The sequence below is a fragment of the Meles meles genome, chromosome 11 (assembly GCF_922984935.1).
Source record: "Meles meles chromosome 11, mMelMel3.1 paternal haplotype, whole genome shotgun sequence".
Lineage (NCBI taxonomy): Eukaryota > Metazoa > Chordata > Mammalia > Carnivora > Mustelidae > Meles > Meles meles.
In genome coordinates, this window is record NC_060076.1 from 35899210 (window position 1) to 35923291 (window position 24082).

Genomic DNA, 24082 nt, shown 5'->3' on the forward strand with positions numbered 1-24082 from the left:
TTTAATAGATGTTATTTGTTACCATTTAAAAACTATAATTTAGGCATTCTTCTGGTTCTTAAAAGAATTAGGGAATTCACAGATATACAAATCAAGATAAACATATTTACCTAAAATTATCTTGGTTGCTTAAGTTTTTCTAGTTCTTTTATATGTCTCTTGTATAATTTAAAACTGTTCCTTCATGTCTGCAATCCTTCTGGAAGTAAATCTGAAGAAAAATTCAGTTCTGTTTTTTCCTTTTATGTGTTTCTGAAATGGTGGAAAATGAAAGTATTATAAAATAGTTCATATATACTTGCTATAATAATTACTTTCATTTAGGCAAGTAAAGTAAATTTCTTTGTTTTCTGGGTTTTTTTGAAATCCCATTTTTCTTCTATATTCTGATGAAAAGATGAGGTCATCTGTTACAATCCAGTTAATTTTGTCTTGGGACTGGAATTTAGCTGAGAGGCATATTCTTTTGGGGGGTTGGAGGAGGCATGAGCACTATAGCAGTGGAAGGGAGGGCACAGGAAGGAGGCCCAGATGTTTTTTGGACAGGCCAAGTTAACCATCTGAACTATCAGGCATTCAGGGTGAATGGGAAAGAGAACATATGGAATGATTAGGGGGAAAGATTTAAGTCCTGTGAAAGGTACTTGACCATGTATCCTAGAGGAACCTTAATCATCCTTTACGCAGGATTTATGCACCATGCTGGGTCTCAGGTAGGAGAGAACTTAACCTGGATGCTCCTCTGACAGCTATAGAAGCCAGTTAGGACACAAGTTTGGCTTATCCAAAAAGTTAAAACTACTTCTATAAGAAAGTCTTTATTAGAATCATTGATGGCAGGATGTTCTTAGCTTCCAGTACCTGAGAACTCAAGGTTAAAACAAAATTTTGCCCTCACTTACATTTGAGTTTGGTATCCTTTAAAAGGTCCGGTCACATAGCCAGATCACAGCTTAGGTTCACTTGTGTTGTCATAGTGTCAGCGGTTGGGATTTTTCAAGCATATATAAGCTCCCAAACTAAAGTGGAATTTTGTTTGAATAGTGAATAATGTGTTGATAATTGTCTAACTGCAGGAGGAAGTCAGACTAACATTGAAGAATACATGTTCCTAAAGGAATCAGATACACAAAAATATGTACATAAGTGTTCATAGTAGCATTACTCCTAACATCAAAAGGTGGAAAGAGTTCAAATGTCCATCAATTGATGCAGTGAATCTTTTTCAACTATAAAAAAGGAGTGAAGTACTGATACACAAACTACAAAATGGATGAGCCTTGAAAACATTATGCTAAGTGACAGAAGCCAGACACAAATGACACAAACATATGAAATGATCCAGAATAGGCAAATCTGTAGAAATGGAAGGTAGATTGGCAATTGTCCAAGGCTTGGGGAGGACTGGAAAAATGGGGTAGTGGACTCCTAATGAGCACAGGTTGGGGGTGGAGGGATGAAAGTGCTATGGAATTAGATAGTGATGAAGGTCATACAGCTCCGGTGAATCTACTTAAATCTATTGAATTGTACCCCTTAGGGTGATTTTTTTAATAATATGTGAATTATATCTCAGTAAAGCTATTGTCAAGAAGAAACCTACTGTGTGCTTTGCTTTTCTACATTGTCTCAGTGTTCATAGCATACTTTTGAAGTAGGCAGTGAACCTTTTAGTCCTCTAGATAATATGAGGTTTATATGAAGTTATTTATATAAAAGTCACATGGCTCATTAGTGACAACAGGAAGAGTCTAATACTGAAGCCCATAAGTCTTCTAATACAGTATCATGCCTGCTCTATCTGATCCCACCCATTTAGCCCTCATTCTCATTTTATAAATACACACATGCTCAGTTTCATATGTTAAAGATTAAGTGTCTGAAGGTTTTGTGAGGTCAGTGTATTATGACTAAAAAGGAATTTTAACTTCCATATAATTATTTTCTGTCTCCTTTTTATGAGAAATTTCAAATAGTAAAATGTATATTGGAAATGTTCTAATGACATGTTTCAGATATTTTACTATAGTCTGTATGTCCACATGTATAAATTTAGATTGGTATAAACATCAAGAAATAAATGACCTTAAAGGTGTTTGGGGGAGGTTAATTTTTATTATTATAAAACATAGTATGTCTAAACACTGGTAGTATATTAATATATTAGTTTGCTCTTTTCCTCCCTCAGCCTCTGCAAAGGATAGAAAATGAAGTGGAACTCTTAGGTGAACATCTTCCAGTCGGAGGTTTTACTTATCCTCCATCGGCCCATCCCCCAACATTACCTCCATCAGCTCCTTTGCAGTTCCTAACCCATGATCCTTTGCATCAGGAGGTGTCCTTCGGAGTAGTAAGTTTTCAGTCATGTTATTAATCTATTCCTTGCTCTGATAACTTGTTTTGAGTTCTGTTTCTATATAACTCTGCCTGTTTAGAATTTTATTTTATTTTGGTTTATTTTTTAAAGATTTTATTTATTTGACAGACAGAAATCACAAGTAGGCAGAGAGGCAGGCAGAGTGAGAGGGGGGAAGAAGGCAGAGGCTTTAACCCACTGAGCCACCCAGGCGCCCCTGCCTATTTAGAATTTTAAATGTATTCTTGAAAGCGTTTGGTTGGGAAAAAAAAATTGTATTTAAAACTACACCTAATTCTATTTTTTTTTTTAAGATTTTATTTATATCTAGAGAGGAAGAGAAAGCAGTTGGTGAGGGAGAGGGGCAAGCAGACTCCATGCTAAGCTCAGGGCCTGGTGCAGGACTCGATCCCATCACCCTGAAATCGTGACCTGAGCCAAAATCAAGTCAGATGCCCAACTGACTGAGCCACCCAGGTGCCCCAATCACTAAGAAATATACTTAAGTGTATGTTTTAAACTAGTTGTATTTATGCTAACATTTAATAAATACCAAATGTTGCTTACTTAAATAGTAAGAAATTTTGGAGGTTTTTTTAAGAAGAGAGACTATTGGACAAAATAGTTAAAAAGTAGAGTGATCTTAAATTGTATTAACGTTTTTCCCCTACAGCCTTATCCTCCATTTATGCCTCGGAGGCTCACAGGACGTAGTAGATACCGATCCCAGCAGCCAATACCACCTCCCCCTTATCATCCCAGCTTACTACCATATGTGTTGTAAGTTCTGTTTTTCTCATTTTAGTGAATTCTGAATTTTGATAGATTCTCCTCCTTTTATGAATATCTTCTGTGTGATATATGATTTAGGGTGTGTTAGAGATTTGTTTTTATTTAATGTTAAGGGATTGGACTGGGAGACTGTAAGGGTGAAATAAAGAGAACAGCCAAGAACAAGGGAGAAGTGGGAGAGGAAGAAATTTGTGAGCCAGAAATGGTCAGAAGATTTAAAAAATAAATCAAAAAGTAGAAAAGTTTATAGTTTGCCTCTCTTACAGCTGTCATCACTAACCACCTTTGAATATCCAGCTTTTTAAATTAAGATTTTATTATTCATTTGAGAGAGCGCCCGTGCGTGCATGTGCATGTAGTGGGGAGGGGCAGAGGAAGAGGGAGAAGCAGACTCCACACCGAGCAGGGAGCTCATTGTGGGGCTTGATCCCAGGACCCTGGGATTATGACCTGAGCCAGAGGCAGATGCTTCACCGACTGAGCCACCCAGGGGCCCCGCATATCTTTTGATGTTGCTTCTTCCCCAAGGAAAGAGGTCAGAGAAGTTACTTCTGTGCCTTAGAAATACTGTTAGGATTAAGTTTGTAACAGATACCCAAGTGTTACACATGATAGTTTTTAATTTGTCTCATGTAGTGAAGTTCAGAAGTGGGCAGTTCAGGGATTGTTAGCCCAATAATTAAGGAATGGTTCTACCATGTTCATAATTTTATGGCTTTCTCTACATGATTGAAGATGGCTCCTTGGGTTCTAGCCATTATATATACACTCCAACTAGCAAAAATGAAAATGGATCTCTCTGCCTTCCTGCCTAGTTTCCACTGGCCAGAATTCAGTCTCAAGTCTCTTAATTACCTTCTAAGAAGACTAGGAAATGTTTTTATACAGAGGGCGATGCTCCTATACCACACTATTTTGATAATTGTAGCTGTATTAGAAGTCTTAAAAATCAGATAGTATCAGAACGTGGCTCTTAAAATTATTTAAAGTCTTACATGATCCATGTAAAGTTTAAAATAGGCAAATCGGTTTCTACTAAAATATAGTTTGCTGGGATTTGAGTAGGGGTTGCATTAAATTTATAGATCAGTTTTGGAAGAGAATTGATATCTTCTAAACATTATATTTCTCTATTTTTTAATTTTAAAAAGTCTTCCTGGTGGTAGTATTTTTAGTTTTTTTTTGTTAATTTATTTTTAATTATTTTATTTTATTTTTTTAAGATTTTATTCATTTATTTGAGAGAGAGAGAGAGCATGAGAGGAAAGAGATCCAGGGGGAGAAGCAGACTCCCTGGTGAGCTGAGAGCCCAATGTGGGACATGATCCCAGGACTCCAGGATCATGACCTGAGCCGAAGGCAGTCGCTCAACCAACTGAGCCACCCAGGCGCCCCATATTTTTAGTTTTTAATTATATAGGTCTTGCACATGTTTTGTTAAATTATAACCCTAATATTTCATGTTTTTTATGCTATTGTGAGTTGTATTTTTTTAATGTCTGTTTTATTGCTAGTAAAGTCCTTTTCTTTAAAGGGTTGCCACTGATCAACACTGACCATTCTTTATTCTTTTGGCATTAACCTTGTTCTTCCCATCGTATTCATTGAAGTAATGTACCAGTATATCAATGCTAGTGTTGGTTGTTTTCACTGCAGATCAATGCTTCCAGTGCCACCTGCAGTGGGCCCAACTTTCAGCTTTGAATTGGACGTGGAAGATGGAGAAGTAGAAAATTACGAGGTTAGTAGGTAAACTGAGTTTGGGTAGAGTTATATGCATTAAGAAGTATTCTATTCATTCACCTAATTAAACATGCATTTGGTAAATCCTTTGTATGTTTCTCAACACGAATATATCAAAAAAAAGTGGCCAGCATCCTTGGGATTTTTTCTTTTTTAAAAAAAATTTTTTTAAAAAGATTTTATTTTTTATTTGTCAGAGAGAGAGGGAGAGAGGGATCACAGGCAGACAGAGTGGCAGGCAGAGTCAGAGGGAGAAGCAGGCTCCCTGCTGAGCAAGGAGCCGATGTGGGACTCGATCCCAGGACGCTGGGATCATGACCTGAGCCGAAGGCAGCTGCTTAACCAACTGAGCCACCCAGGCGTCCCCTTGGGATATTTCTACACGTACCACACAGCCATGATAATAAGATAGGCTTGGTGTTATATTAGAGTTACATAAAATGCCTTTGAGAGAATTTAAGTGGGAAAACAGTGAATTGTGATTTGGTGTGAAAAAGATTTTTTGGAAGCACAGATGTTTGAGCTGGTTCCTAAAGGATGGGCAAAAAGCAGCTTCATGCATGAGATTGAGGTAGGGAAGTGCTTGGATATTCTTGAGGCATGACATACAGTTGGTGGCTTAAGTGAAAAGGAAAAAATAGAAATTTAATTGAAAATCTCAGCTGGCTGTTGAGTATGTGTGCCCTGATAGAGACATAATTTTCACTATTGGGAGGAAGGAGCTGCTAAATGTTTTGGTTCTGATGGCATCAGATTCTACCTTTAAGAGTCAAAACTGCTAGTAGCATAAAGGAATAGATGGGAATGGTTAGACATTAGTGGGAGGAAAACTTAATAAATAGGTTGGGCAAATTATAGAACCATGCAGTTCTGAACTATGGGAACTGCAAGTATAAAAGAGTAGATCTTGAGAGACTTTTTTCTTTATTCTTAAAATTTTTAAATGTGGTTTAATTTGAGAGACTTAACGCTAGAATAAGCAAGAATTGATTGCCAAATGGTTTGTGGTAGTGTTGGGTGTACACAGGGTGCTTGCAAAAGAAGATGCTTTGCAAAAAAGATCGCAGTAGTTCATGAAGAAAGCAGAATAAAGAAGATAGCAGGTCAAGTGGCTTATATTTTACATACTTACGTAATTTTAAATATAATATATAAAATAATATATTACTTGAGGTTACGAATGGGAGGTGCAGTTTAGGGGTTGGAAGGCAACTTTGTATTGTTGATTGTAAGTGACAGTGTGACTTTTTTTTTTTTTTTTTTTTAATACTAGTTAACCTTTCTCACCCCAGCCTTACTCCGTCTCTATACAATGTGAATAGAACCTAGGGACAGGGAAGAGACAAACATACACACATAGTCTTAAAGCACCTTTGGTGTTTTTTGTTTTTTGTTTTTTGTTTTTTTTTAAACACACATAGAAGAGATCAGGCCAAATGCCATATTCTTCTGTAGTTTTCAAAATGCTATTATGTCATTTTCCTTCTACCTTATAATCACACTGCACTGTCCTTTGGACTCCAGTTCCACATTTCTAGAGAGAGAAAGGGGCTGTGTAATAATTTCCTGGTTTTGTTTCTACACTGATGATGTCAGTTTCCTGCAAAGGGGTTGGTTATCCCTTAGGTGTTGGATACTAACATTAAGTCATAAGTCATGTTGCTGAAGAGGACAGCTCCTTTTTGAATAGATCATGTACCCATCAGTGGAAAAAACAGTGATACCATCTCAACATAAGAAAAATATTTTGGGATGCCTGGGTGGCTCAAAGAGAGATGAAAATTGGCTCCTTTTCCCCTTTCTAGGCCCTATTAAACCTGGCAGAACGACTGGGAGAGGCTAAGCCTCGAGGACTGACTAAAGCAGATATTGAACAGCTTCCTTCTTACCGGTTCAATCCTAACAATCACCAGTCAGAACAGACTTTGTAAGTACATTTTTCTGACATCACTCGGAAATTTCCTTTTTTACGTTTATAAAATAAAAGCTTGAGAGTCAAAGATAACTTGATAAAAATAAATAGTCTCTATTGCATACTCCAGGCCTGTCCTGTTTGGTAAGGTAGCCACTAGTCACGTGAGGCTGTTTAAATTAAATAAAAAGTTAAATTTCTTTATTGCACTCACTAATGAGTCTGTTGTTAGAAGATGTAGAACATTTCTATCTCTAACAATTCTGTTCAATAGTCCTGTTCTGGATTTTTAGGTTGCCTAGAAATTCTATGGTTTCTATTTCTAACTTCAAAATATTTTATATGATATTGAAGAGCTTGTACATGTAAAGCTTGAGGTTTTTACATAAATATTCTCCTTATTATAGTATCTTTAAGGACAACTTTACGGAGATAAAATTCACGTGTAAAGTATGCAGTCAGTGGTTTTTAATATATTCATAGAGTTTTGCGACCTTCAAATTTGCAGTCTTCAAATTCAGATGTACACCATTTCTTCACCCCAAAAAGAAACCCCTTACCTACTAGCAGCCACTTTCCATTTTTCCCCAGCCCTATCTGTTCCAGCATAGCTTCCCACTAATTTACTTTTTTATCTCTGCAGCTCTGCCTGTCCTATACATTTCACATTAATGAGATCATACAATATATGCTCTTTTATGTATGGCTTCTTTAACTTAGCATAATGTGTTCAAGGTACATCATGTTGCTTGTATCAGTACTTCATTCCTTTTTATGGCCAAATAATTAATATTCTTTCGTAAGGATAACACCAAATATTGCTTATCCTCTTCCTCAGTTGATGGGACATTTGGGTTGTTTCCATGTTTTAACTAGTATTAATAAAACTGCTGTGAACATTTGTGTACAGAATTTTTCTGTGGATATGTTTTCATTCCTCTTGAGTATCTAATAGATCATATGGTAGCTTTGTTTAACCTTTTTTAAAAAAGTTTTTATTTATTCATTTATTTAAATAGTCTCTACACCCAACATGGGACTCAAACTTATAACCCTGAGATCAAGAGTCACGTGCTCTTTTGACTGAGTGAGACAAATGTCTTTGTTTAACCTTTTGAGAACTTCCAGTTTTTTCCAAAGTGGATATGCCATTTTACATTCCCACCGGCAATATGTAAAGTTTCTCCATATCCTCTCCAGTGCTTGTTATTATTCTGTTTTGATTCTGGCTGTCCTAATGGGAGTGAGGTGGTATCTTATTAAGTTTATCTCCATTTCCCAGATGGCTAACAATGTTGGACTATTTTACTATGCTTATTGGCCACCTGTGTATTTTCTTTGGAGAAATGTCTATTAACATCCTTTGTCCATTTTTAAATTGTTGTAGAGGTTATTTCTATGTTATACAAACAAGTTGTTCCCTTATAAGATAGAATTTTCAAAAATACCTCCCGTTTTGTAAGTTGTCTTTGCACTTTCTTGATGATGTCTTTTTGAAGCACAATTTTTTTTAATGTTCGATTTATCTACTTTTTTTGTTTCTTGTGCTTTGGTATTGTTTCTGCTAAACCATTGCTTATTCCAAGGTCATGAAGATTTACCCCTATGTTTTTTCTTCTAGCAGTTGAATAATTTTTACTCTTAATTTAGGCTTTTGTTCTACTTTTCAGTTAATTTTTGTGTATCATGTGAGGTAGGGGTCCAACTCCATTCTTTTTGTATATGGATGTCCGATTGTTTCAATACCATTTGTTGAATATTATTAGTGTCTTCAGTATTAAGACTAGTGTGGATGTTTAACCTGTTTTCTTGATGATCTCTCCATAAAGTGAAACATTCTAAATGTTTTAATATCATGATTTTTTCAGGATATTGATAAATTATTTTGTCTTGAAATTTAAATGACAGTTTGAAAAGTGAGATGATAAATGGTTTTTCTAGGTTTCATTAGTCATAACAAAATAGAAAACCACTTGGATTTATGGTTAAATGATCTTTTTTGTTTTTTTTTAGGTGTGTAGTATGCATGTGTGATTTTGAGTCAAGGCAGCTACTTAGAGTTTTACCCTGTAACCACGAGTTCCATGCCAAGTGTGTCGACAAATGGCTTAAGGTAAAGTGATGGCATCTGTGAAGAGAATAACATTGAATTTTCTTTTTTGTTGACCACAGTTTTATGTAAAGTAAGTCTCTTGTTATGGTGGAGGATGGATAAGGAGACAGAATTTCCAGTGATGTCTGCAAATAGAAAAGGCCAGGAAAAATTAGAGTCATCAGTGTGGGAGTAATTGTGCAAACCTTAAAAGTGGGTTATTTTTCCTTAATTATCAGTATATCTTTTCTAGTGGTATATATAGGGATGAGTTCTGAACTTGTTGGGCTGGTTTCCTCTAAGAGTTTAGAAGGGACTTCCTTTGTTAGAAATTTACATGGGAAATGAACCACTAGTGCTTTTATTTTATTTTTAAGATTTTATTTATTTATTTGACAGAGATCACAAGTAGGCAGAGAGGCAGCAGGGGTGGGGGAAAGCAGGCTCCCTGCTAGGCAGAGAGCCCGATGCGGGGCTCAATTCCAGGACCCTGAGATCATGACCGGAGCCGAGGGCAGAGGCTCAACCACTGAGGCGCTCCCTCTAGTGCTTATATTTAATCCTGATCATTTTTCTATTTTGTAGGTATGGAAAACCCAAAGGGCACAAATTCCGTATTTTATACTGGTAGAATAAAAATATGATGCAGTAAAATAATTTTAAAAGGGTCAACTTTATTATTTTTTTAAGAGTATTCTGATTAGGAGATAAGACCAGTGGATTAGATACGGTCACAGTTTGGTGAGGAAGACAGATGAGTTAAAACAGAATTGGTCCTCTGTATGAGCACAGAGTAAGGGTGCCCAGTTTAGCTCAAGCCGAATCCAGAAGGCAAAGAGTCTTAACTTTTTAAAAAAGTATTATCTGTGCATGGCCCTGTGGTGTAGAACAGAGACTGGTAAGAAAATAGCAGATTGTATATGGCTGATTTCAAGAGTGGCCAGAGAAGAGATGTTCAAAGATAGGGCCAGTGACCGGCTTATTGTGAAGTCACAATGCGTGTGAAGGAGTGTGGACTTGATCCTGGAAATGAGGTGGAAGGCTATAACTGAGATTGTATTTTAGGAAGATGACTGACCACCATTTGAAGAATGGAAAAGGAGAGATATTTCTGAGAGACTTTGAGAAGGAATGGTGATGTTCTGAGGTAGTCAGAGAAGGAATACTGGCAATTGGATGAAAAGAGAACTGATTCGAGAGCTATTATAATGTACAGACGGGAGTATTGGACAAATAATGTGTTTTAGAAAGAGAACAGGTGAAACTTAGTTTTGTGGCTTTGGCAACTCAGAGAACAGTGGTGCCATTTGTTGAGAGGGCATTTTAAGCTAGTTACTAAGTCTGTCTGAACTGGTGATAGGTAATCTCGTCTATATGTTAAAACAGACATAATTAAAAACAGTTATTCAGGGGCACCTGGGTGGCTGAGTGAATTAAGCCTCTGTCTTCAGCTCGGGTTGTGATCTCAGGGTCCTGGGATCAAGTCCATCACTGGGCTCTCTGCTCAGCAGGGAGCCTGCTTCCTCCTCTCTCTCCCTCTCTCTCTGCCTGCTTCTCTGACTACTTGTGATCTCAATCTGTCAAATAAATAAAATCTTTAAAAAAAAAAAAACCAGTTATTCATCAGCTACTAAGTCTTTTGAGTTTGTAGTGTATTTTTTTTTTAAAGATTTTATTTATTTATTTGACAGAGCGAGATCACAAATAGACAGAGAGGCAGGCAGAGAGAGAGAGAAGGAAGCAGGCTCCCGCTGAGCAAAGAGCCCGACGTGGGACTCGATCTCAGGACCCCGAGATCATGACCTGAGCCGAAGGCAGTGGCTTAACCCACTGAGCCACCCAGGCGCCCTGTAGTGTATTTTTTTTTAAGATTTTATTTATTTGACAGAGATCACAAGTAGGCAGGGAGGCAGGCTCCCTGCTGAGCAGAGAGCCTGATGGCAGGGCTCCATCCCAGGACCCTGAGATCATGACCTGAGCCGAAGGCAGAGGCTTAACCCACTGAGCCACCCAGGTGCCCCTGTAGTGTATTTTTTTTTTAAAGAGATGAAATGATTGCTTTGTATCTTTTTAAAGGAATAAAGAATGTAAAAGCTATGTGGGAAATAAAAATAGCTCATTGTGTTTAACATGTTACATTGTAAAATCACAGTTCAGACATATTTTCTCTTTTGTGTTTTAGGCAAATCGTACTTGCCCAATCTGCCGAGCTGATGCTTCAGAAGTGCATCGGGATTCAGAATGACCAACCTAAGAGCACAAATTTAGTTTGGGTGTTCCTCATCACATGTATATACGGACTATCCATTGAACTTAATCTGTGTGGCTTCCAGCCCTCCCTTTACCAAAAGGGTCAATGGACCTTTCTTTGCACTGTGTGACTTAATCAACTATAAAAGCTTACAATTAGTCTTCACAATTATGGGATTGTTATACTAACCGTGTGATTGGAACTCCAAAGACTTTTTCTTTAGCTTAATTTTGTGTGTGCACTAACATTCCCTGGTTTTTGTGTGATCATTCCGAGTGTTGCTGCAAGATTACAGTGGACGTGATCTTTTAGCATGTGCTTTTATAAAAAGTGGTAGCTCCAGATGATATAGCAATCTACCTTATATAGAGCCTTCAGAAACTGTGAGTGGAAATGAATGCAGCGTATGACTGTTGGTGATAAATGTGTCTGTGTGTGAGAGAGAGAGTGCGCAACTACTTGTGTGAGGGCATGGTAGCTAACGTGTGTATGAGATCCTATATACCAGCATGTACCAAGAATGTGTGTGTAGTTTTAATTATGCTGCAATGTATAATCTGGTGTGTTATTTAAACAGCACTAGTACTGTACACTGGTTTTTTCCCTTGTGTTTGCTGTTGCACACTGATTGCTAAGGGTGCATCAATGATAAGCATTGAATACTCCATCCCTTCCCTCCCAGTGAATGGAATGAGAAAAGCCTTCTTCTTTGCTTCAGGCAGCTGTCACCTTCTCTTTGTTGGTGGTCCCAAGTGGGTCACTTAAGAAAAAAAGTGTAACAGATTTCTCACTCCATGAACCTGATTTTTTTATTCTGTTGTGAAAAAAAAAATTTTTTTTTTAAATCTCCAACTTACTGTTCCCAAAAAGAAGGTGCAATATCATACATCATCAGTTAGCAATATTAGCATTTCAATCAGTGATTTGAATGTTGATACTTTCTTGTTTTTTCCTTTACATTTCCAGTAAGTTTCTTACAGGAAGTACCTGTGATTTTTTTTTTTTTTAATGTTTAGGTTTGTAGTCTATTCTGAAGATTTTTGAGTAATATATTTCTAAGAATATCGCTGGTCCCATGAAGTCTCACCTCGTTTACTTCCACCAGAACAAAATCTGTTAGCTAATTCAGCTTGACTTTTGATACGTTCTTTGTTAAGCGCTTATTGGCAACTAAATTCTTTTAAGAAATTCTGTTTCTGTTTGTACTGATTCACCTGCCAACCTCCAATTCTGAAAGTTGTCTAGTTCTTCCCTCAGTAAATGTGCTTCTCATGGAAACCCTCATTTCCAGGATGGATCAAGTGCTGTGACAGCTCGAATTCTTAGACCTGATGTGCTTTGATGTTTTATTGCTTTTTAAAAATTTTGTTTGAATGAGAAAAATTTAATATAACAGGTCCAGAATACTTGCAGTATAAATGAAGATTTGATTTTTGTATAAAAAATAATGCTGTAAAACAGGAATTGACCTTCATTTAGTTGATCTGAAATAATACATAGCTGTGTGGGTTTTTTTTTTATAGGTCCATTGAGTATCATCTAGATTGTTTAAAGTCATTTTTCCAGCAGTGTTTTGGTTCCTCCCTCGTTCTTTCACTGTCTTCAGCCTTGTCTGCCTCTTCCTGCAGTTGAGGTCATTGCTTTGTTTGCAGTAGTGCAAGCTGCCTAATCCCAGTCAGAACTGTGATGACTTGCTGCCAGCCTCACTCAGCTTTCAGTTGGCTCTTTGTCCGTTTTCTACTCAGACAGTGTTAACTACTTGTTACTGCCATGCTACTTGCCTTCCTTGAAGTCTCTATAAGCTCATCTCAGCTTAGAGTTCAGTAAAGTCAGTTCTCACAGAAGCACAATTTTTCCCTTTTCAAGACACTGTTGCCTCTATCTAGTCAGACAAATAGGATTTTGCACACTTTCTGTTTGCCCCTGTATTTGTCAGTGCATCAGAAATACATCTCAATAGTGCAAGTGCACATTACTTTTCAATCATTAGGATATTCCCCACCTGTTCCTGATGAATAAAAAGTGTGTTGAAGACCAAAATTATTGGCGTAATAATCAGCTACATTACAAATCACGTATAGTTTGATCTTTATTTTTTTTAAGTATAAAAAATCATGTTTAAAATGGCAAAAGCCCATCTTATACATAGACTCTTTTATATAGCTGCAAAAAATTTATATCTATACAGATCTAACATAACACTACTACACTCAGTATTCATTTTATTGAAGCATGCAAGTAAAGCACTTTTTCTAATTTATATAGATAATTAACAAGGCACATTGTACTAATGACTAGGAAAAGTAGCTCTTTTGTCCCTCCCTCTGACAATGAATTCTTGTCATAATATCCCTTTTCCAGCAAATTTTTGAGAGGCAGTTGGCAATTTAGGAGGCAGCAGGGTCTATTTTGGTAAAAATCCTGAAGTAATGTTGCACTTTTGTGACCGATCTCTCTTTGGGAATGTCTTTCTTTGCATGGGGCCCTTGGAGATGTGTACAGATTTGCTTATTAAGTGGTTAGTGCGTATTAGGAGCATATATGCGTGTGTTCTGAACCAGCTCAGACTAGCCACAGTGAGCAGCTTCCTGGCTAGCAAAAAAAAGAAAGTTGCTTCGTGCCCAGCTGTTGTCACCTTGAGCGATGCACCAGATAGCAGGCAGGTGTTGGTTTGTTGCCTTCTTCCTCTTTTCTCCTAAAACAGTATTGGCTTTACCATCTTAACTCTGCTGTGGGGTTTTCATTTTGTGTTGTTTTGCATGAATTATCATCTTCGAATTTTTTCAGCCCCCCCCCCCCCCCAGAACAAAATAAAAAACATGTTAAGGCCTCCAGGTAACAAGATCTCATTAGGATTTTCTGTCCTGAATTTTTTTGAGCAAAATCTGGAAAATGTGAAAGCATATTTAGATTTTATACACTCTCTGAAATGGGATTTATTAATATTCTTAAATTGGGCCTCTTACAGTATTTTGAATGAGATCTATCAACTCAGAATATTTTTCACAGATAATCTTTAGGCCTTCATTAGAAAGCTAGTTTCCCCCCTGTGGTACATTTGGTTACCTCATTTTGCTGTTTCTTTCAGATTATGAAAGCTTACAGGGGTGTTTTTTGGAATCATTTGCTGAGTCATTTCCTCAAATCATATTCCATTGTATCAGTTAACATATAGTTTTAAATGTACGTATTATAAATATCTGTAACCAAATCATTTGAAGGCTTGATAAATTTTTAACAAAGTTTGTACATTTTTTATGAAAGTTACTAGTAATGCTTTACTAAGTAGTGCAATGAATTTTTATTTTTAATCCCTGTGCCCAATTTTGGAGTTGAGAGGGTTGTTGGTAATAAATGTATGATGTACACTTAAAACCTTTTGTTGTGTTTCGTGTTACTGTGTTAGGGAAGGGATAGGGTTGTATGTGCTTGAAGGGAGGGTTTTGGGGAATTCTTGCAGGAAGATGGACCTGTTGAGCTATTTGCACCTATATTTTTAGGCTATAAAGTAGCCTAAAATTTTTTATTTTTAGGCTATAATACAGATTTTTACTGTATTTTTAATCATCCTAGAAACACAAAAACAATTAGCATTATAATATACAGAACAGAAATCTATTCTTTAAAAAGCCAAGAAAGGGGCGCCTGGGTGGTTCAGTGGGTTAAAGCCTCTGCCTTCGGCTCGGGTCATGATCCCAGGGTCCTGGGATTGAGCCCCACATCGGGCTCTCTGCTCCGCGGGAGCCTGCTTCCTCCTCTCTCTCTGCCTACTTGTGATCTCTGTCTGTCAAAAAATAAAATCTTAAAAAAAAAAAAAAAGCCAACATAGCTGAATATAGCCACACATGTGGCATAGGCTTATTGAACAGTAGGGCCACATAGTAGGTAACAAGATTTCTTTCTATATGTGTTAACCATCAGATGCAGGAAATAAGATAACAATAGATAACTGGGCAAATTGGTCACCATTAGCTACAGCTTACGTCCAACTTAATGCCAACATAATGGGGAAGAAGAGCCTCTGTTATTTTCCATACATGTGTGTGTAATCCCCTTCCTTTGACCAAAAAGGAATAAAGCTCATGTACTTAATATGTCTATGCCAACTATGTTACTTGAGAAGGAAAGTTAGAAACAAAACAAAAAAAGTGGAGGCTGAAGAAGAGATTCCACTCCTCTTCCCTCTAAGGGCCTGAGAGAAGAGGCTGCCCTCTGACGCTCCAGACCATAACTATTAGAAGCATCCAGTGAAGTGACCAAGTCCTGGTGATTTCTCTCATTTTTCCAGCATACTGGAAAGAATGCTTGTTTTGGATTTCTAGTGTATCCAGAAGCCCAAAGCTTGTGCTGTCTTTTGGCAGAGGCCTTTGCTGCCCTCAGTGTACACCTGTGCAGGCGCTCATGCCTCCCTACCTGCAGTAAGGTGGAGGCCTGCACAGCTATGTGAGCATTTGATATGTGGACAGTCCAAATTGAGATGTACTGTACATTTACACATTGGGTTTCAAAGACCTAGTTTGAGGAAACAAAATACCTCAGTAATTTTTACACTAATCCAAAGACCTTTGGAAGGCCTCTAAGGAAGCACAGGCCCTGTGGCAGCACTTAAAAGCCAGTTCTCTTTCCCTCTGCCATGGTGATGGCAGCCCTGGGTTCTGAGTCAGTAGGTGGAAAAGAGCTGTTCTCGAAGGCTCTGGAATCAGATTTCCTGTGAGCAGCAGAGACCCTTAAATAAGATGTGCAGTGTAGACTCCTACCAGGACTTCATCTTTGCCCATTTATTCCCCCCTTTGACAAATCTTTTTCTTCTTAAATTGTTAAGTCACCTACTGAACCTTTGAATTTATCAGTTGTGTCAGTTAAAGCTCACTGGCTACCATTATTTAATAGATCACAAAACCTGGTTTGTACCAAAGGAAAAAAATTCTTGTGAATGTTTGTGGTCATTGCTCTCAGTGTTTCAGTTCTCTTGTATGTTACAGATTACTGAACTACTACAGACAGCTGTCAAATATAATGAGCCATAGTTGTAATTAAAGATTTTTTTTAGTAACCACATTAAAAAGTAAAAGGAGGGCACCTGGGTGGCTCAGTCGTTAAGCGTCTGCCTTCAGCTCAGGCCCCGCATGAGGCTGCATGCTCAGCGGGAAGCCTGCTTGTCCTTCTCCCACTCCTCCTGCTTGTTGTTCCCTCTCTCGCTGTGTCTCTCTCTGTCAAATAAATTAAAAAAAAAAAAAGTAAAAGAAAACAGTTGAAATATTTTTAATATATTCTACCAAAGCTACCCAAAGTATTTCAATATGTGATTAGTATAAAAATTAATGAGATGTTTTACGTTTTCTCATACCAAGTCTTTGAAATCCAGTGTGCAGATTTATAGCACATCTCCGTTTGGACTATCCACATCTCAAATGCTCAAGTAGTTACCTGTGGATGGTGGCCTTTACGTTGAAAAGGGACTTGGGTAATGCCAGGTTATCTGGTTTCCAAAGAATGAAACATTACTCCTGATACCTTCAAGACTTAACATTCTACCATTGCATACCTTTATAACCTATAGTGTGGTTAACAGTGTTTTACTCTGTATAGTTGAATGTAACTTTTGCTATATTCAGTACTTAAATAGTAAGTTTATAAGAAGCAGACTTAGTTGTGAACATCATGTATAGCGGGCCTTGATAACATTCACGAATAGTTTCTTAGTACATTCCCTAATCGGACATTTGCTTAGCACTTTCGGTATTCATGGCAATTTGAAAGATTATTTGCCGGTCAGAGAATTGGGCATTCTGAACAATTGAGAGTAGGAAACTTCCAACCCACATTGAGATGATGGGGTAGATTCCTACTGACATTGCCCTACAGTGCATATGCTCCAAACATCTTTCATGTGGCCCTCTCTGCCTCCCAAAATGACAAGTGGGAAATACAGGAATAAGAAAAACTGAAGAAAGAAAAACATAGTGACAGCCAGGGAAATCGAAGGTCACCTTGTGGTCTGAAGTCCAAAAATGTGCTGTAGAATCAGTATGGATGTTTTCCCATTATAGATGAAGGGAAGTGAATTGTTAAGTAAAAGGGAAACCACTTTCCCTTCAAACATCTGATTCTTGCTCTACACATGGAAACAGTAGTGGCGAGTTTTAATAAGACCTGTAGCCAATACCCAGCATCTGCCAGTACCCATCAATGTGTCCAGAAAACATGTTCACAAGCTGCTTTTTTTTTTTAACCTATTAAGTGTTGGAGTCCCTTCCCCATAGTCCATCCTTAATAGTAAGCTTAAGAGATTTGCAGTATGATGGCCTCTCTCTTCCCATTACCTCAGTCCTTTCATGTTTGGATAAGAATTTTTACATTATCCAACCTTACTGGTAATTAACCACTTCTAATAAGGGTTCCACAAACAAGGTAAGATAAAGCTTCTGACTATATAAATTTATCCTAGTAAAGACTGATGTTTGTGTTGACGGAGCAGGCATATGGTATCCATGTGTTCTACTTGGTTCTTTTTCTCCCCTTCTGCTTTTGGACATGTTAATACTGGGCTTAAGCTAAATCAGAGGAAAATAACCTTGACCCTTGTACCAAAATAAGGCCAGCGTTCCCAAGAAAAAAGTGTAATGCTATCTGGTGATTCAGGCATAGACTGCCCTTGTTTTGATATTAGTAAGGAGGAAAATAGATTGCATTTACTCTTAATTCCAGAATTTCTAAAAAGAAATTTGAACAATCTTTCTAATACAAGCTGCTAGACTTTAGTTTGGGAGACAGGTCAGAAAGGAAAAAGTGATGGGATACCTGCTTGGCTCAGTGGGTAGAGCATGTGAGTCTTGATCTCAGGGTAGTGGGTTCAAGCCCCACATTGGGGGTAGAGCTTACTTTAAAAAAAAAAAACACAATATCTCTTCCCCAGGAAATGAGAGATTGAGGTCTTTCCTAAGGCGCATTCACAGCCCCCAAGGCTGTGCTCCACAAGCCTCTATGGAGCAGCAGTTTCTGCCAGGCAGCTTCAGAATCAGGAGTTAGGTAGCTAGTGTGTCCGTTTCCGAGGGCTGCTGAAACAGGTTAACAAATTGGTGGCTTAGAACAAGTTCTCTCACTGTTCTGGAGGCCAGAAGTCAAACATCAAGTGCAGGGTTGGTTTTCTCTGGAGGTTCTGAGGGGCAATCTGTGTCTCTCCTTGGAGTTCTTTGGCTTGTAGGTATGTAACTCCACAGTGTCTGCTTCTGTCTGCACATGGGCCTTCACATCTCCTCCCCTGGGTGTCTCTGTGTTTTCATCTGAATGGAAGGGTCCACATCTCTGCATAGAGGTCAGCTGTATGGCTACCTTAGAAAAAAACCAGATTTGTCCCATCTCGGGAAATTATTTGAATCTGTTCCAACAAATGAACACAAAACTCCAGAATTTATCATAAAACAATGACTAAAATATTTTGGACCCGGAAAATGTTAGAGGGATCTATTATTCTGTCTTCAACAGTCAGAAGTAAACCTCAGTTGCTCTCACAAACTGATTCAGAGTAGTGAGGCTCCCTAGCATATCCATGAAAATATGTTAACTGTAAAAGTTAACTATATATGTATCATTGGTTAAGTGAGAAATGAGCAATATTTTTTTAAAGGGGAATCAATAAATAGGAACAGGTCTCTAACCTGTGTCTCGTCCCATGTGTACAGTTCGATCCATGATGGTTTCTTTGCTGAATCAAAATCTGATAAATCTTGAGAATGCTATCGTAACTAAAAGCAGCCAGACAAAAGGCCACATATTGTGCGATTCATTTATGTGAAATGTCAAAGGCAAATCTATAGCGATAGGATTAGTGATTGACTAGGGCTGAGGGGTTGGGAAGCTGGGAGTGACAGCTAAAGAATGTGGGGTTTCTTTTTTGGAGTAATGAAAATATTATGAAATTGTGATGGTTGCACCACTGTCTGAATAGATTGAAACAAACGCATGCACAAAAATCCATGTATGAGAATATTCATAGCAAACTTTCATCACTCCAAACAAAACAACCCAAATTCTTATCAATTATTGATGAATTATGGTTGAGTTTTACAATGTTTTCTTTTTAATTAATTTATTTATTTGACAGAGACCACAAGTAGGCAGAGAAGCAGGCAGAGAGAGAGGGGAAGCAGGCTCCCTGCTTGAGCAGAGAGCCCGATATTGGGCTTGATCCCAGGACCCTGAGACTGTCACCTGAGCTGAAGGCAGAAGTTTGTTTTTTTTTTTTTTTAAGATTTTATTTATTCATTTGACAGAGAGAGAGATCACAAGCAGGCAGAGGGGCAGGCAGAGAGAGAGGAGGAAGCAGGCTCCCTGCGGAGCAGAGAGCCCAATGCGGGGCTCGATCCCAGGACCCTGAGGTCATGACCTGAGCCGAAGGCAGTGGCCTAATCCACTGAGCCACCCAGGCGCCCCTGAAGGCAGAAGTTTTAACCCACTGAGCCACCCAGGCGCCCCGATACGGTATTTTAATACAGCAAAGAGAATGAAAACCATGCACAGCAGCATGATGTATCTCATCAAATATATTGAATAAGATGCAAAAGGATATATACCAATTATTCCAATTATATCTATACACATATATATTATATACATAACTATATAGGTGTACATTCCAGTTACAGAAAGTTCAAAAACAAGCGAAGTGGACCTACGCTATATGAAAAAGCGTGATAGTGGTTATCCTTGGCGTTAGAGGTTACAGTTAGACCAGAAGATGCAGAGGGCATGATACGGGGGTACATCCAGGCTATCAGGAATTCTGTTTGTTGATCTGTGCTTGATGATATAAGTACTTCACTTTGAGAAATTTGTTGTGCTTTATGATTTGTTGAGTTCTCCATATGTATAATTTTATAAACTTTATTTTAAACAGTAAGTGGTAGGTCCCACTCTGACCCTTTTGAGAGAAGTACAGCTCTCCAACCACAGAGGGGCAAATGAATTTTTAACCATCTTGAAGGAGCCATACCAGGTACATTGAGACTCCAGTGTCACTTATTGCATCCCATAAAACCTAAACAAGCTAAAACCTAAGTCAGATAGCTCCACCCCTCCATGTGTGAGGGCAGGAGTAATTTGAGAATATTGCCTTCATGCTAATAAAAAGTTTTTATGCATGACATCCACACCAGAGGGCACTATTGTACACAACCAAATTCCAAATAAAAGCCTTTTAATGTGCAGGTCAAGATTGATGTGGTTATGCATATCCAAAATGTGCCTTAATGTTGCTTTTATTTACAGGAAGCATACATAAGAAGTCTGTTTTCTCAGAATAGTACAGGATCAAGACAGCTGAGAGACTTGCTCCTTTAACATTGCATTTGTTTTGTACCAGGTAGGATTTCTAACATTTTAACTGCTTTTTAATGTTTAACCTATGGTTGGTTGGTTTGGATCTGAAATGCAATTTTATTTAAAATCAGGCTCCCTTTATATTGTTCAAAATCAATTCATAGATAGGAACTCAACTCCCATGCTCCTTCCACATGTAAGCATGTGGGATGGGGGCGACTATCTCTGCCAAGACCTGTCCCAGGTTACCGGTGGCTTCTTAAATGCCAAGTCGAATGAACACCTTTCAGTCTTAGTCTTGCAGGACTTCTCCGTGGTGTACATCAGTCATTTCTCAGAGCTGTGTGCCTTTGGCTTTTGTGATGTCTCCCCACTCAGCCCTCCTTGTTTCTCTGCATTTCTTCTCCTCTGTCTCTCTGAGTTTCTTTTCTTTGGCCTGCCCCTTTCCTGTCAGAGCTCCCTAGAATGTGTCTTCACCCTCTGGTGTTCCTATTCTGCATATTCTCACTGGAGTGAGATGTCATCCTGTTGATTCAGTGGTTCTGTCAGTTCTCAGGATGCACTTTTCGTCCCTGCAGTCCCAGCTTCTCCCTGGAGCTTCTGCCTGCCTTCCCAGCTTCCTACCGGACATGTCCTCCTGAGCTTCCCCTCCCGGGTATCCCACAGGCACTCAATCTCCGTGTGTCCAAATATAAGCTCCTCACATTTCGCCCAAGCTTGTTTCTCCTCCCGTGTCCTCTATTTCTGTTGCTGCCCCGCCAGCCAGTGAAATATCCCAACCAGAATCAGGGAAGTCGTCTTAACTTACTCATCTCCGGCCTCTCCAAATTAATCAATTGTCCCTTTGTCTCCCCTTCCTCCACAACTGTGGTTCAGTTTCCATCATCTGCCTTTTCAAGTTCTTGCTTCCAGGCTTGCATCTCTCCCACCCACCCTCTTACTCAGACCTCTCCACAGCTCCCCAAGTGAGTCATTCAAAATCTGGCTCCCTTCACCACCCACCGCCACCCAAAGTCCCAGACCCTTCAGTGGCTCTTCATCGCCTACAGAACAAAGTCCAGTCTTAACCTCCAACAACAGTGCTCCAAAGTCTGCTCCTAATCGTGGTTCCATTCTCAGTGCTCAAGGCCCCTTTCCCACTGTCTTTCACCCTCTGGTGGCACCAACCAACTCGTGGTTCCCCAGACACACTGTGCTCTTTCTTCATGTATTTTCTCCTGCAGACCCTCTGCCTGGAAGGCAGCTTCTTCCCTCCTCTTTCTTTCCTCACGACTCAATGCAGGCATCACCTCTTCGAGGAAATCTTCCCTGATCCCGGGGTGCTGGGTGAGACACTCCCCCACTCCTCCTGGAACAACCTAGTGTTACTGACACTTGTGGGTTCCCCACTGGCCTGTGAGCATCTTGAGCCTGCACTGTTGGGTATCTTTACCTTTGGGGCCTAGCACAAAGTCTGGCATGGGGTAATAGTTCCAGAAACATCTCTTGAGTGGAGGAATGGAGAATGACTCAGCTTGAATGGTTAGGCAGCTGGTGGAAACAGTTACCCAAGAAATGAATCTTGCAGGAGGAGCAGGTTTTGAGAAAAATGGGAACAGGAGAGGAGAGTGTGTGTCAAAGATGAGACACCCTGTGAGGTGAACACACAGGGGCGGGTATCCCATATCCAGGTCTAGAGCTCCTGAGAGAAGGTTGGGCCCCATTGAATTGTATCAGCCAAGACAAGGCTGACTTCAGGAGGCCTCAGAAGGAAGTCTCCTCAGGGCGGGCTGGGGAGCCAACTCCACCTTCTTCCAGATCTGGGCCAGGTTCCACATGACTCTGGATGGTAGAAAATAAACAGACACTCCTTTGCTGAGACGTGCCAGAGAGAGGCCGCTGAGGCTGCCTATGACTCTCCCAACTGTAGCAAACTGCCCTTCCTGGATTTGTGTATTGAATGACAGGTTCAGGTTACCCGGGAGGGTGAGAGCGGAACCCCACACACCAAATGGACGAGGAGGTCACAATCAGGAACGAGCCCCAGCCTGTGCGCAAAACACAAATGTCATCAGCTCCTTGCCTACCCAGGGTCCCACATTTGTCTAGAAAGGGCCTTGCTTATCCCCTGTGGGATGGCTTATCGTGACTCTTCCTAGGAATCCACTACCCAAACCCAACCCGGAACCAAAGGCATTTGCTGGAGGAAATGCACCAGAATTTCATTGCATAGCAATGTGGCAGGAAGCCCAAGTTCCAAGGAACAATTTTGTGAAGGGCAAGAGCTCTCAATTCCACTCTGAATTGTGCAACAAACAACTGCAAGGGGTTGGACAACACGTCTGGGGAGAAGGAAGAGTGGGCAACCAGCAGAAGTAGGCTCAAAACGCGTTTCCTGGTGACCTACCTGCGGCTGTGAGACCCCGACTGAGCACACAGAGGTCACTTAGCTGTTGCTGGTCTGCAAAGAACATACTGCCTCAGGGTCATCCACTCCACTCGTCGTGACCTTACTATTTGACACCCACCCAGAGTGGGGCCAGCGGAACAGCCATTTTTATAACTCACTCCCCCTCTGTGTCGATGCATGTGCTGTCTCCAGGATTTTGGAATTGAAGGAGAAAGAAAAGGACAGTATCTTCAGTGGCCACTTGTTCTGCCTCAAATCTTGTAGGAGCAGAAAAGGTCTGTCTGCAGGAAGAGGAAATGAAGCAGAAACCCAGAGGGGAGCAGAGATGAAAGAAGGGAATCCTGATGGAATCATTCCCTGATTCTCGTCCTACCTGCATCTCCACGCTCAGCCTCTGGGAGACACCTTGGACCCTTAAACAAATTCCCCATGTTCGGAGTCCGCTGACTCAACTCCAGTTCTCTGAGAATCCTCCTACCGGGAACGTGCCACTAATTCCCTGTGTGCCACGGGTCAGTTGCTCAACCTCTCTGGGCATAATTTCCTCATCCGTCCACTGAGGGTCATAAGATTCTTCACAGGATCAAAGGAAATAAATGAAATAATTTAGCACAAGTGAAAATGCCAATGATAATGCCATCCACATGGCAGGCCTTTCCCGTTTCCTTCTTCTCTAAGAGACCAAAGACGCCCCCTAAAGGTTTGGAGGGAAGATTCTGGGGTCATCCAGCTATTGGTGACGGGTGGTTGACACCCAGAATTACGTGAAAAATCGGTTCTTTCATGCACTAAAAGAGGACTAGAGCCTTCAGTGCTTCTAAAACAAGACACGACATCTTTTTCTGGATTCGCTTCTAGGTCTAGACATTTTGTCTGATGAACACTTCTCATTGCCTACTGGTGTCCATTCTCTCACTCCTGCTCTGACAGTTCCCAGCCATCCCTCCCCCATGCAGCCTATGCTCGGAGGAGGGAACTGACTTTGGTCCCAGATTCAGGGTAGGCCCTGGCTGGGTAAAGTCAGTGAATATATTCCATGTCCCTGGGCAAATCAGGGTTTTCAAGAGGCCACCTTGTCCAAGCAGTGCACATGAAACTGACCCTTACTTGAAATGTTAGCTCAGAGATGCTCTCTGTTCCTCTGGATGTAAAGAAGGAGGTATGTGTCCCTCTTAGCTACTGACCGTCATCCTATAGGCATGAGGGAAATTAGCCTCAGGTTGAAGCCA

The 24082-nt window shown here is 39.8% G+C and overlaps 1 protein-coding gene across 12 annotated transcripts in view; it reads left to right on the forward strand.

Annotated features, from left to right (window-relative positions):
• The window catches only part of RNF38 (ring finger protein 38), a 138165-nt gene extending 124199 nt beyond the window's left edge, over window positions 1-13966 (forward strand). For all 12 annotated transcript variants that reach the window (XM_046023368.1, XM_046023369.1, XM_046023370.1 and 9 more), the window contains 6 exons: window positions 2189-2350; window positions 3030-3136; window positions 4805-4889; window positions 6697-6818; window positions 8817-8916; window positions 11078-13966. In XM_046023368.1, coding sequence (XP_045879324.1) covers window positions 2189-2350; window positions 3030-3136; window positions 4805-4889; window positions 6697-6818; window positions 8817-8916; window positions 11078-11140 — 639 coding nt within the window. In that variant the 3' untranslated portion in view covers window positions 11141-13966. The remainder of the gene's footprint in view (window positions 1-2188; window positions 2351-3029; window positions 3137-4804; window positions 4890-6696; window positions 6819-8816; window positions 8917-11077) is intronic.
• Window positions 13967-24082: the final 10116 nt, after the last annotated feature.